The sequence below is a fragment of the Oncorhynchus kisutch genome, linkage group LG13 (genome assembly GCF_002021735.2).
Source record: "Oncorhynchus kisutch isolate 150728-3 linkage group LG13, Okis_V2, whole genome shotgun sequence".
Taxonomy (NCBI): Eukaryota; Metazoa; Chordata; class Actinopteri; order Salmoniformes; family Salmonidae; genus Oncorhynchus; species Oncorhynchus kisutch.
In genome coordinates this window covers 52,140,598-52,154,913 of record NC_034186.2, presented here as the reverse complement: position 1 = coordinate 52,154,913, position 14,316 = coordinate 52,140,598, and the positions used below count along the sequence as shown (strand labels likewise).

Genomic DNA, 14,316 nt, shown 5'->3' with positions numbered 1-14,316 from the left:
CTGGTGCTTTACGTCACTCCCTTGGTCTCACCTGATGCTGATGCACTGGTGGATCCTGCAGAAAGTCTCAAAGATGAACAGACGGGCATTCTCAATGAAGTCCTCCAGGCAAGCCACCAGGAAGAAGTCATTCACAAGCACCTGGAAGAGATGGAGGGAAATAAAAGTTAACAGTAACACAAATATTAGTGAGTATTTGTCTGTGTATGCATTTCTATAAAATACCACTGCAGGGTTTCAGGAAAGTAAAGCAGTTAAAATGAGGACAGAGTTAAATGACAGGTAAGCTCATTTGTAAACTCATTACTGCAATCAAGACTGGGTTCTGACTGAGTGGCCCTGGAGAACCATAAAAGTGCAGGAGCAACAGGTTTCCCCCGGGCAGTCCATATTTGGGATTGAAGCCTCGATTTAAATTGTGGGAAAACCCAAGTCACCGTCAAATTAAAATGGAGCAGAAGAAAGCTATTTTTTTTTTCCATACATGCAGGGGGGGGGGGGGGGGGGGGGGGTCTTGCTCTAGCCACATTTGAGTAACCAAGCGATTTACTTTGGCAAAAGTCTTAAGGAGAAACCCCCATCTGTAAAAAAATAAAAAATAATCCCAGGCCACTCTGGGTGCTCCAAAAATCGACCACAAATCTTTTAATTCAGCTGCCTCCACATGAAAACGGGAAACAAGAATGAGCCAGCCACATGACTTATCACCGTTCATCTGTGCCCAGGGGTGCAGGGTCAATTGTGCAGTGCGGGAGAAACTAATTTATACACCAAACTCTCAGGGGTTCTACAGCCACCATAGGGGCAAGAACACCCCCTGCTCAACATTAGAACACATGGGCTAGGGGCACTTCCAGGTCTAGCTACACTGACAGACGGGCTACAGAAAAATTGCAAAGTTTACACCGCCATAAAATAGCAGTCAGACAGAGCTACTTTAAGTGTTCATGAACCCATTGTGCATTCAAACGTTGCTTCAAAAGGCATACATTCCTTTGTGGTCATTACTGCGTTCCTACTGTCTTTGAGTACTAGTTCACATCACAGACCTCAGTCTTCATAAGTTCTCCAAGAACTCAAAACTCTGTTTGCCTAAAGCTTAGAGCTGTTTTCACCCTCCATTTCTGCTTGAAGAAAACTCAATTACACAGCACTATCAGGCAACACCACATTTCAGCTATCACAATGCTTATCTAAGCATGATAAACTTTGAACAGCTAAGTGTCCTAATCACTGTCATCTGGGATTTCGGCCCAAGATCCTCAAATAAGTTTTGAAAGGGCTAGAAGTGGCCTTTTATGCCTAATCTGATGAGCTCAACTTGGAGGTAGGTTCCCCCTCCGCTTTCTTCAACATGCAAAAGTCGCCAACATCTGACAGCGATTCCAGTCGGGGGGGGGGGGGGGGGGACTGAAGCACATTACTTTTAACCTTTTGACAAAACACAAAGCAAATAGATCACCAAATACAAGCCTACCGCCAAGCCTAACTTTAGCGGGGGGGAAACAGAAGTTTAGATGCAAAATTTAAACATAACTCCTGGAAATGGGGTACCATAGTTGGGTACCAATCTGATACCACATCAACAACAACTGGGAACTTGGAAATCTCCAGCTTCTGAGCTTCCCCAGACAACTGAGGACTTGCAAGATTTGGAATGTATGATTTGTCAGCAGTACTTAAAAACGTGAACACATAAGGCTCCATACATACGGTATGCTGCAGTAGAAACGACAAGACGAAATACAGAACATAAGGCACTTACTTTGATAGGAAGGCACACATGTCCAAAGTTATTATTGGTAAGGAAAACAATGAAGGCAATGCATAGGACAACCAGAAAAGGTGCCAGAGGGAAAAAATAAGAAGTTGGGCCTGGTCTATTTAAAAAATAATAATAACCCCAATTTCACCTCAATTGGCAGTTACAGTCTTGTCCCATCGCTGCAACTCCCCTATGGACAAAGGTCAGGACAGATGCATTCTCCGAAACAAGACCCTGCCAAGCCGCACTGCTTTTTGATCAACCGCTAGCTTATCCAGGAAGCCAGCCACACCAATGTGTAAGAGGAAACACTGTCCTGCTGGCAACAGCGTCATCTTGCAGACACCCTGACAGCCACACGAAGTCACTAGAGCGCAACGGGACAAGGAAATCCCGGCCTGCCAAACCCTAGCCTAACCCGGACGAAACTGGGCCAATTGTGTGCCGGCGTATGGGTCTCCCAGTCAAGGACAGCATGGGATCGAACCCGGGTCTGTATTGACTCAAGCGCCGCAGTGCCTTAGACCACTGCACTACTCGTGAGGCCGTGCAAGGCCTGTTCTCACTAGAGATGCGCAATGTCTTCATTCTTGATCAGGGGAAACACTGGGGAAGTGCTTGGGCACTATCTGACTCAGTAAAGCCTCAAATTGTGCGCAACAGTGAAATGGGCTACTTCATGTGTGAATTCATTTACACCAACTCAAACTTCTAGAAAATAATTTGCAATTAACAAGTTCAACCATAGCCTATAGATAATTAGCGGGCAGCATGCCTTGGTTTGAAGGCAGCGGGGGTTAACTGTCCTGCTGCGTAACAAATCAGTACATTGACAAAAAAACTTGCGCTGGGGCGACTTTTACAGATATTTGGAACTCATGGGCGAAAAAGATGAAGGCTTGTGTGTGTGTTGGGCCTGCTCTGAGAAGACTGACAGGACACTACTCCCAAGGCAATGCTGCTGAAGCACCTTAAGGAGAACTGGTCTCCAACCTGAGGAGTAACAGGGAGCAGCATCTGCTCCAACCACATGAAGTCTCTAAACAAGACCCTAAGCAGGGAAGTCGAGAACAACCTAGAGGGCTCTTTAAAAGTGTGCGAGTGTTCAACGAGCTTGGTGATTGAGGGCATGTGTAAAGTCTTCACTGAAATGGGATACAGTTCCAATATTGTTGGTTGTACGTCATCTAGCAATTGCTGCTGCCCCCACCCACCGAGGCATTTCCACAGGAAAGAGAGAAAGATCTAATTTTTGGAGGTAGTGCTTTGGATACTGTCAGAGCACAAATTTGTCAGAGAAAAACTATCAAATAAAAAAAGGTATGGGTTCCTCATTCGTTAAGAATCAGACTGGGGGAGCTAGAGGCTCTTAATATTAGCTGAAAAATAGATAAGATGAAATGGGACCTTCAGTAAAGCCTAGACAATTTACTTCTGTGAAAGAGCCATTTGATCAGGCCAGATGTTTTTCCATTGAGTGTTAATCATCAAGAAGCAAAGGCGGCAGAATAGCCCAAAGTTTAGCCTTTGATGTATCTGCAGGTCCAAATAAACAAATCATTTGGGAAATCTCAATTATACCCTTGTATGCACAAAATGAGGCTGGGAGATTATATTCTCTGAAATTCACACAGAGCACTGCACCAATTAGCACACCTGCTCAGTCTCTAAACCCAATTGTCCAGCAATTGGGTCTCCAGAACATGTCCAGCCCCTCTTCAGTAAATGAGCAATCTCCTGGGAATATTAAATCAAAGCACCACATAATTTACCCTAAATGATTGACAAATTCACACAATTATGAACTTCTGACCCATGTTAGGAGTGGATGAAACAAACCACAAGTTGTAAATATGTTCACAGGGACATTACCAACACTCACACCTAGGAAATCTTAATACCAATGGTGTATTACTAGTTCAGTGTTATTCCACAGCATTTCAATCTGAGTGGTTTAGTCTTCGACCTACACTCGAAGATTCTGAACTGAGTGATATGTTGGACAGAACTACTCCCAGAAATTCTCTAAAATGGGCAGCTAGCGTCTAATTAAAATAAAACAAATCCTAACATTTCAACATTACCTTTGATGCTTTTTCCTTGTTTGGCCACAGTTGTCTAACTCAGTCTCCTCATGCCATGAACAAATTATGCCTAAATGTAATATCTTCAAGTGTTAGCATGAACACTTATTTGAGTTTTGCTACAAAAGGAGAGACAATCCATTCCCATGCATACAGCTTTTTGTCTACAAACTGCAACCTTTCTAAAATTGCTTTCACAACAGAAGCCTTCTGTAGATGCAAGGATCCATCCTTCTGCTGGTGCGCCACAACGTACTTCAAATAAAAGGTGAAACCTTTTGAGCCGAAGGGCTTAAAAATCAGCCATGGTGGGAACAGACTAAGTAGATCATTTCTATCTTGCCATCCACATGTACTAGAGAAGTAATTCCTCTTGCCGAAGGGTCTTCCCTTGTACCTCACATTATTTTGTAGTACTAATCTACTCTTAATGAGGGGCTTCAATTCAAATCGAGTCTCTGGCTGGTCCGCACAAACGAAACAGCCTTCCTGTAAAATGTCTGTCTTGTTTCATAAACTGGAATAAAAGGATTCCAGAAATGTTCCACACACACACACACAAAAGGCTTCTCAAATTATGAGCACACATTTGTTTACGTCACTGTTAGTGAACATTTCTCTTTTGCCAAGATAATCCATCCAACTGACAGGTATGGCATATCAAGAAAATGATTAAACAGCATGATCATTACACCGGTGCACTTTGTCCTGGGGACAATAAAAGGCCACTAAAATGTGCAGTTTTGTCACAACACCACAGATGTCTCAATTTGAGGGAGTGTGCACTTGGCATGGTGATTGCAGGAATGTCCCCCAAAGCTGTTACCAGAAAATGTAATGTTAATTTCTCTACCATAAGCCCCCTCCAATGACATTTTATCGAATTTGGCAGTACGTCTAACCAGCCTCACAACCGCAGACCCGTGTAACCACACAAGCCCAGGACATCCACTTGGTTTCTTCACCTGCGGGATCGTCTGAGAACAGACACCCAGACAGCTGATGAAACTGAGGATTGTTTCTGTCTGTAATAAAGCCCTTGTGGGGATAAACTAATTCTGATTGGCTTGGCCTGGCTCCCAATTGGATGGCCTATGCCAGGCCCACCCATGTGAAAGCCATAGAGAAAAGGGCCTAAATGAATGCATTTCAATTTCCTTAGAACTTTAACTCAGTAAAAATATTGAAATTGTTAAGTTTATATTTTTGTTCAGTGTGTCTGTGTATGTATGCATGTTTGGTTTTGTTTAACACGCTGACCACACCACTCGCATCGGGAGCCGCGCCAAATAAAATTACACATTTTATTCAAGCAAAGTTGGTTGCCAACTGCCATATAAAGTCCAAAGAAGAAGCATTGAGGAGAGATTACTAGAAACGAACTCGGTTTACCCTTTTTAGCAACATGTGCGTAACGACACATGAATGAGCGGTCTGGTCAGCACGTAACTCTTAGAAATTAACTGGATTTGTTAGCTAGCTATACCTAGCGGCAAATAACTAGCTAGCATAAAAGAACGCTAACAATCACTATGGAAACTAACTGTGTGAACATAAACCAGAGATAGGTCATTAGTTCAGATTGGTATGCAGAGATGAACTAAGTTCACCACCTTTCTACAGTCTGCACGAGTGAAGAGTTCTGCTGGAAGCAGCCAAGGCAACAACCACCGGTAACCCTCCCACCATTCAATTTGACCCATCACAAAATGGTGGTTGGCGTTGCCCAGAGTCGTTTTTGTACATTTTGAAAAATGTCCTCTTCACAGTCCACCGCGAGCCAACACCTTTGACGAATAGCTGGCTCATTATTACCACATTTTTGGCACTGAGGACCAAGCCTAGATGGACAAAGGCGTTGCTGGAAGTAAAGTGCAGCCTTTATTTTTAGCTGATGCACTACAGTCACTTCAATGGTAGTACACATCAAGCCATTACACACCAAAACGGAAATAAATTATCACAATGGCTGTCTATGACACACATCTCGAGTGTCTGAACGCCTCTGCATAGACCTTTGCTTATAGAGCTTTTACTGTTAACTACCAGGCTGATGGACAATTACATGCCATCATAAAAATCTGTCCAGACCAATGAGTCATAGGGTTTCCCAGAGGACTTCTGTATCACCCAAGTGACCTAATACAATTCTACAATCGGACAATATGTATAAGCCCATGTTTAAAAATAAATTTAAAAAAAGCCCAACGCTGTGAGAAAGCATGAGAGGTTGGCTAATCTTGCAAGATCACTAACGGCGTTTACGTCTGTGCTAGCTACATGGGAACGTTGGAAGGACCGGTTGGCCAATCCAAATCTCTGTAAATCAAGGAATATATAGAGAGCGGGACACAGAACAACCATTCTGAAAAGGATAAATTATTCTAAATCTATTGCACATTGATGAGTGGGTGCGTGCCGGGGGCAGCTGGGACTTACCGACTCACACTCCCTCAGTTTCTTCTGAGCGCTGTCAAAGTCAAAGTTCACATACAGGCACTCCACAAACTCTGTGATGGGATCTTTGTAGGTGTAGGACTCCTGGAAATGGAGAAGAAGATTTCTAACAATTTGCACATGCCGGTGTGTGCTCTCTTTATTGTTCAGCAGTGGACATAGCACAGGTTCGACAGATAAGGCAGCATGCCTCCAACCCATTACTAAAAACAAAAGTCAAATGTGTGTGGAGAAACATGGCGAACCAAACAGTAGAATTTACAAGGCAGTGAATAAAAGCAGATTCAAAAAGTCCCCTAAACAATTCCAAACCAATGCTAGGGGGGGAAGAGACCCAAGAAGACCAAAAAGACGGAACAAGCATAGAGCACATGTTTTAGTGATTACACAGAGCCCACCGAGACGGCGCTTATTTAGCTTTCAGAGCCATTGATCTCTGAAGAAGCTACCGATGTTGGGTTTGGGAAGAAATCGGTACTCTACAATCAGACCGTCTGCTGCCATTTATCAAATGTAATGGGTTCAAGACCTCTAGCCAGGACCAGATCTCTGATAGAGTATACTCTAAGAGAAGCATGTTTATCAGCCAAGGCCTTACACTGCTCATAGATGTGTGGATTCTGGCCTTTAATGGGGTTGAGTTAAATGCGGAAGACTTTCAGTTGAATGCATTCGGTTGTACAAGCCCTTTCCCTAATAGTTGGTGACATCGTGTATCAAAATGGCCAATCCTACACTGACTGAGGTTGTCTAACATGTTACCGTGACAGAACATTTGTAAGAAATGTGTTTTGAGAAATTGGGGTAAGGAATGTGTTCAGATTGTTTATACCTGCTGTATGACCTTGACCAGATCTTTCAGGACCTGCCGCCGCTTGCGAACGTCTTTGTTTGTGATGACAGCAGTGGTCAGGTAACGCAGGATGTGTGGGCACATGGTCTGAATGGCGTTGAGGTACCTGAAATGACAAAACAAAAAGGTTATGACAAGAACAAATAATCAGGGGTCTTGAGGACTGGCGGAACTACATGGCAACAAAAAAAAGCGAGTTGATATTTATGGAGGTGAAGGCTATACGAAGTTGATAAACTGTTGGTGTATGCATAGGTTGAAGGGCATAAAGGTCTATTTTTGGTACACAATTAACTAAGCAATTAGGCCCATGGCATTTAGGACTTCTGACCTTATCAACCAAACAGACATGTGCATTGTAATAGCGCATTCTCTGCATGACATGGGTTTAAGCACTCCTTTTCATTATACCCCCTGTATAAGCAGAGGGGAGGAAAGGAAACCCTGGCCTCCGCAGTAGACAGATCACCGAGCAGGGGATCTGCCCAGTAGCTGAAACCCTATCCTTCAGGCCCTTGTTTTTCAGCCACAGGTCAACTTGCTAAGGGCTGAGCACGAGAGGGAGCCTTGTTATAAGCCAATTAGAACCCTAGACAACATTCTTACTCTACAGACAGTGTTACAAGTCCTTTCCCAACACACTTCCGTACAAAAAAAACTTGCACACATACAACCCCATTCCTTTTCAAAAGGAGTGTTCAACATGAGTTAATTGTATAATTTCTCTTCATCCTTATCTGAATAGGTTTCATTGACCCCCCCCCCCCCCCCATTTAATCCACAGACCGAATTACATTTCTAAAGAGGTAGTGGGGTTTCCCTGCCACTTCAGCTCTGATAGATTAGGATGGAGAAACGTGTTTTTCAGAGGGAGGGAACACCGCAGACAACAGTTTAATTAGTTGAAACAATTACAGGGACAAGTGGGCCTGTGGCACTTGTGATGCTGGGGTCTAAAGTCAGCAGTGAGCAGGCGGGCTAGGCGGTGAGCAGGCGGGCTAGGCGGTGAGCGATCCTCCACCTGGTTGGAGAAGCCCCCTTTCCTCTCCTTTTGTAGTTGTCGGACTTCGTGGTAGACCACAACACCCCATGCTCTGTTCCCGATGAACATATGCCTACTCTCTCTCAAGGGGGTCTCCAATAGAGAGCAATTCCAGACCTGCCAACCCTGTCCAACTTTTTACAGTACCAGACACGCAGGACAAATTGGGAGATTCAACTTGTGTGCCGAATTGGACCCCCGCAAGCTAGTGCGTGCAGTTGGTACAGTTCTATAATTGCGATCAGACTCCAACTCAAGTCTATAAAAAGGTTGGAATACTTTGACAGCATTCCATTTACACATATGGTAAAAGTCACCAACAAGATCTAATTAGCAGTTTCACGTTTTCAAAATTGATAAATTATCAAATCTTGTGCAGAGGGATTTTAGAAGCATTTCCTATATAGCTAATACCGGACACTCATTCATTCTTCATTGCAGACTCCATTTAATGGGGCGGCAGGGTAGCCTAGTGGTTAGAGCGTTGGACTAGTAACCGGAAGGTTTCAAGTTCAAACCCCCGAGCTGACAAGGTACAAATCTGTCGTTCTGCCCCTGAACAGGCAGTTAACCCACTGTTCCTAGGCAGTCATTGAAAATAAGAATTTGTTCTTAACTGACTTGCCTAGTTAAATAAAGGTTAAAGAAAATGCCAAGATACAAAAGTATTATCAAAAATAAGTTAAAAAAATTGTGACATAGTTGGGCAAAAAAGTATTTAGTCAGCCACCAATTGTGCAAGTTCTCCCACTTAAAAAGATGAGGCCTATAATTTTCATCATAACCAGCCATCAAAATATAACTTTTTGGTAAAAACTCAACTCGTCGTGTTTGGAGGACAAAGAATGCTGAGTTGCATCCAAAGAACACCATACCTACTGTGAAGCATGGGGGTGGAAACATCATGCTTTGGGGCTGTTTTTCTGGTGGCTGACTAAATACTTTTTTGCCCCACTGTAGATACTAATTACAGTGCATCAGGTTGTGTGATCCTCGTAACGTTACATGGAAAATAGAACTAACGAGACGCAGAATTAAAAGTATCACACTCGGAAATGCGACCAGTTATAGTTTCGTATTTGCATTTAATGTATTTCACTGGCAAATGCGAGTGAACTGCTGGCACTTTAGAGCCCACTGAATGTCCATCTTATGTTGGCTAACATTAGCTTGAAACAATTAGGGTTTACCTTTCCACAACACAGAGTCGAAAAGGAAGGATTTCAACCCAGTGCGTGTGAGTGAGCGTGAATAATGAGGAGAGAGACGGGATAGGAGGGTGGAGATGAGGGGTAGAGAGCAAGATTTCATTAACCACCTGAGATTGATAGAACAATGTAAACCAACGGTGAGAGCTTGGATAGCATTACTAAAGTATTAGTTTCCCCCTTTGCACCTACATCATAGATCACCTCATGACAATATTCTCACCGTGAGTGCGCTTGAACTCAGTAGAGGTTTTCAATAACACAAACTAGGAAGGCCTGATGCAACTTTTGCTGACTGTGGGTAACAGAGGTCAAACATTAAACTAAGGCCTAGCCACCAACTTTGGCCAAAGGAAGTAATGGTCAAGGGGTGAGGGAATGAGGCCAAGCCTCACTGTGGAATTAAGTGGTTTCTTGACTGAAATTGCAACGCAAACACTCCCTCAAGTTTGTCCAAACAGATGTTTGTGTGAGCTTTTCATAACTAATTATTGGGCAGCCTTTCATTCATGTGTCACCAAGATGGCATAGCAGTCAGACGTCTTTTGTCCTCGTCTTGTCTCGTATGTATGTGTGTGTGTGTGTGTGTGTGTGTGTGTGTGTGTGTGTGTGTGTGTGTGTGTGTGTATATATATATATATATATATATTTCCAACTTTCTTCGCATACCTTTTTATACATACACTGCTCAGAAAAATAAAAGGGAACACTAAAATAACACATCCTCGATCTTATTAAATACTTTTTTCTTTACATAGTTGAATGTGATGACAACAAATCACAAAAATGATCAATAGAAATCAAGTTTATCAACCCTTGGAGGTCTGGATTTGGAGTCACACTCAAAATTAAAGTGGGAGACCACACACACCACACAGGCTTATCCAACAAGTCCAAATGAGGCTCAGTAGTGTGTGTGGCCTCCACGTGCCTGTATGACCTCCCTACAACGCCTAGGCATGCTCCTGATGAGGTGACGGATGGTCTCCTGAGGGATCCAGACCTGGACTAAAGCATCCGCCAACTCCTGGACAGTCTGTGGTGCAACGTGTCGTTGGTGGATGGAGCGAGACATGATGTCCCAGATGTGCTCAATTGGATTCAGGTCTGGGGAACGGGCGGGCCAGTCCATAGCATCAATGCCTTCCTCTTGCAGGAACTGCTGACACACTCCAGCCACATGAGGTCGATCATTGTCTTGCATTAGGAGGAACCCGGGGCCAACTGCACCAGCATATGGTCTCACAAGGGGTCTGAGGATCTCATCTCGGTACCTAATGGCGGTCAGGCTACCTCTGGCGAGCACATGGAGGGCTGTGCGGCCCCCCAAAGAAATGCCACCCCACCCCACACCATGACTGACCCACCGCCAAACCGGTCATGCTGGAGGATGTTGCAGGCGGCAGAAAGTTCTCCACGGCGTCTCCAGACTGTCACATGTGCTCAGTGTGAACCTGCTTTCATCTGTGAAGAGCCCATGGCACCAGTTGCGAATTTGCCAATCTTGGTGTTCTCTGGCAAATGAAAAACATCCTGCGGATCCTCCACCTGTGGATGTCGGGCCCTCATTCCACCCTCATGGAGTCTATTTCTGACCGTTTGAGCAGACACGCACATTTGTGGCCTGCTGGAGGTCATTTTGCAGGGCTCTGGCAGTTCTCCTCCTGCTCCTCCTTGCACAAAGGCGGAGGTAGCGGTCCTGCTGCTGGGTTCTACGCTGACAGACACAGCAAACCTTGCCACAGCTCGCATTGATGTGCCATCCTGGATGAGCTGCACTACCTGAGCCACTTGTGTGGGTTGTAGACTCCGTCTCATGCTACCACTAGAGTGAAAGCACCGCCAGCATTCAAAAGTGACCAAAACATCAGCCAGGAAGCATAGGAACTGAGAAGTGGTCTGTGGTCCCCACCTGCAGAACCACTCCTTTATTGGGGGTGTCTTGCTAATTGCCTATAATTTCCATTTGCACAACAGCATGTGAAATTTATTTTCAATCAGTGTTGCGTCCTAAGTGGACAGTTTGATTTCACAGAAGTGTGATTGACTTGGAGTTACATTGGGGCTGCAGGGTAGCCTAGTAGTTAGATCGTTGGACTAGTGACCGGAAGGTTGCAAGTTCAAATCTCTGAGCTGACATGGTACAAATCTGTCGCTCTGCCCCTGAACAGGCAGTTAACCCACTGTTCCTAGGCCGTCATTGAAAATAAGAATTTGTTCTTAACTGACTTGCCTAGTAAAATAAAGGTAAAATAAAATAAACATTGTTGTTTAAGTTCCCTTTATTTTTTTGAGCAGTGTATATATTTTTTATTTTCCATAAACTCATCTTCAAAACACTCTCCAGCAACACGCCTCACCAATTTATATATATAAAAAGAAAGTATTATTTACCTCAAATCTGTAATCCTCCATAGGAGCTAGCCAGAAGCTAGCCAGCTTCTTTACTGGCTAATTGTTAGTATTCAGCTAACCACGGTTTATGGTCATCAGCTATCCTTTAGCTCGAAAATCTATCGCCAGTTTTGTGCGGCTTGGACCGGAACATACCGGACCTATTTTTCTCTCCATGTCCCCGGATTTCAACCGCAAGCTCTGGACATTTATACCTGGATCTCGCAGCTAGCTAGCTGCTATCCGTGTGACTATCGGCTTACGTCGATTTCGGAGCAAACATCAACTATTGCGGAGCTAGCCAGCTGAAGAGGTCCATCAGTCACTCCTGGGCTACAATCACCTATCCGGACCCGTTTTACTGCCAACACGGAGCCCCACCGGGCCTTCACAACTGGACTACCGACGTTAACTCCCTCAGGCAGCTATCTATCCAGCTGGCTCCTCCGTCGCGAGGTTACCTGAACGCCCATCTGCGGTCCGCTAATCGTTTGCGGCCCTGCCCCGCCCCCCTTTCGGAAAAGCTGACCACGACTCCATTTTGTTGATCCCTGCCTACCGACAGAAACTAAAACAAGAAGCTCCCACGCTGAGGTCTGTCCAACGCTGGTCCGACCAAGCTGACTCCACACTCCAAGACTGCTTCCATCACGTGGACTGGGATATGTTTCGTATTGCGTCAGATAACAATATTGACGAGTACGCTGATTCGGTGTGCGAGTTCATTAGAACGTGCGTTGAAGATGTCGTTTCCATAGCAATGATTAAAACATTCCCTAACCAGAAACCGTGGATTGACGGCAGCATTCGCGTGAAACTGAAAGCGCGAACTACTGCTTTTAATCAGGTTAAGGTGACTGGTAACATAACCGAATACAAACAGTGCAGCTATTCCCTCCGCAAGGCTATCAAACAAGCTAAGCGTCAGTACAGATACAAAGTAGAATCTCAATTCAACAGCTCAGACACAAGAGGCATGTGGCAGGGTCTACAGTCAATCACGGACTACAAGAAGAAATCCAGCCCAGTCACAGACCAGGATGTCTTGCTCCCAGGCAGACTAAATAACTTTTTTGCCCGCTTTGAGGACAATACAGTGCCACTGACATGGCCTGCAACGAAAACATGCGGACTCTCCTTCACTGCAGCCGAGGTGAGTAAGACATTTAAACGTGTTAACCCTCGCAAGGCTGCAGGCCCAGACGGCATCCCCAGCCGCACCCTCAAAGCATGCGCAGACCAGCTGGCCGGTGTGTTTACGGACATATTCAATCAATCCCTATACCAGTCTGCTGTTCCCACATGCTTCAAGAGGGCCACCATTGTTCCTGTTCCCAAGAAAGCTAAGGTAACTGAGCTAAACGACTACCGCCCCGTAGCACTCACTTCCGTCATCATGAAGTGCTTTGAGAGACTAGTCAAGGACCATATCATCTCCACCCTACCTGACACCCTAGACCCACTCCAATTTGCTTACCGCCCAAATAGGTCCACAGACGATGCAATCTCAACCACACTGCACACTGCCCTAACCCATCTGGACAAGAGGAATACCTATGTGAGAATGCTGTTCATCGACTACAGCTCGGCATTCAACACCATAGTACCCTCCAAGATCGTCATCAAGCTCGAGACCCTGGGTCTCGACCCCGCCCTGTGCAACTGGGTAATCGACTTCCTGACGGGCCGCCCCCAGGTGGTGAGGGTAGGCAACAACATCTCCACCCCGCTGATCCTCAACACTGGGGCCCCACAAGGGTGCGTTCTGAGTCCTCTCCTGTACTCCCTGTTCACCCACGACTGCGTGGCCCCGCACGCCTCCAACTCAATCATCAAGTTTGCGGACGACACAACAGTGGTAGGCTTGATTACCAACAACGACGAGACGGCCTACAGGGAGGAGGTGAGGGCCCTCGGAGTGTGGTGTCAGGAAAATAACCTCACACTCAACGTCAACAAAACTAAGGAGATGATTGTGGACTTCAGGAAACAGCAGAGGGAACACCCCCCTATCCACATCGATGGAACAGTAGTGGAGAGGGTAGCAAGTTTTAAGTTCCTCGGCATACACATCACAGACAAACTGAATTGGTCCACTCACACAGACAGCATCGTGAAGAAGGTGCAGCAGCGCCTCTTCAACCTCAGGAGGCTGAAGAAATTCGGCTTGTCACCAAAAGCACTCACAAACTTCTACAGATGCACAATCGAGAGCATCCTGGCGGGCTCTATCACCGCCTGGTACGGCAACTGCTCCGCCCTCAACCGTAAGGCTCTCCAGAGGGTAGTGAGGTCTGCACAACACATCACCGGGGGCAAACTACCTGCCCTCCAGGACACCTACACCACCCGATGTTACAGGAAAGCCATAAAGATCAAGGACATCAACCACCCGAGCCACTGCCTGTTCACCCCGCTATCATCCAGAAGGCGAGGTCAGTACAGGTGCATCAAAGCTGGGACCGAGAGACTGAAAAACAGCTTCTATCTCAAAGCCATCAGACTGTTAAACA

The 14,316-nt window shown here is 45.4% G+C and overlaps 1 protein-coding gene across 1 annotated transcript in view; it reads right to left on the bottom strand.

Moving 5' to 3' along the window:
• LOC109902202 (eukaryotic translation initiation factor 3 subunit E) overlaps positions 1-14,316 on the bottom strand; it is a 47,532-nt gene that overhangs the window by 7,162 nt on the left and 26,054 nt on the right. The window contains exons 8-10 of the mRNA XM_020498367.2: positions 7,139-7,265; positions 6,289-6,390; positions 32-141 (exon numbers count right to left, since the gene is read on the bottom strand). Of these exons, the coding sequence (XP_020353956.1) occupies positions 32-141; positions 6,289-6,390; positions 7,139-7,265 (339 nt within the window). The remainder of the gene's footprint in view (positions 1-31; positions 142-6,288; positions 6,391-7,138; positions 7,266-14,316) is intronic.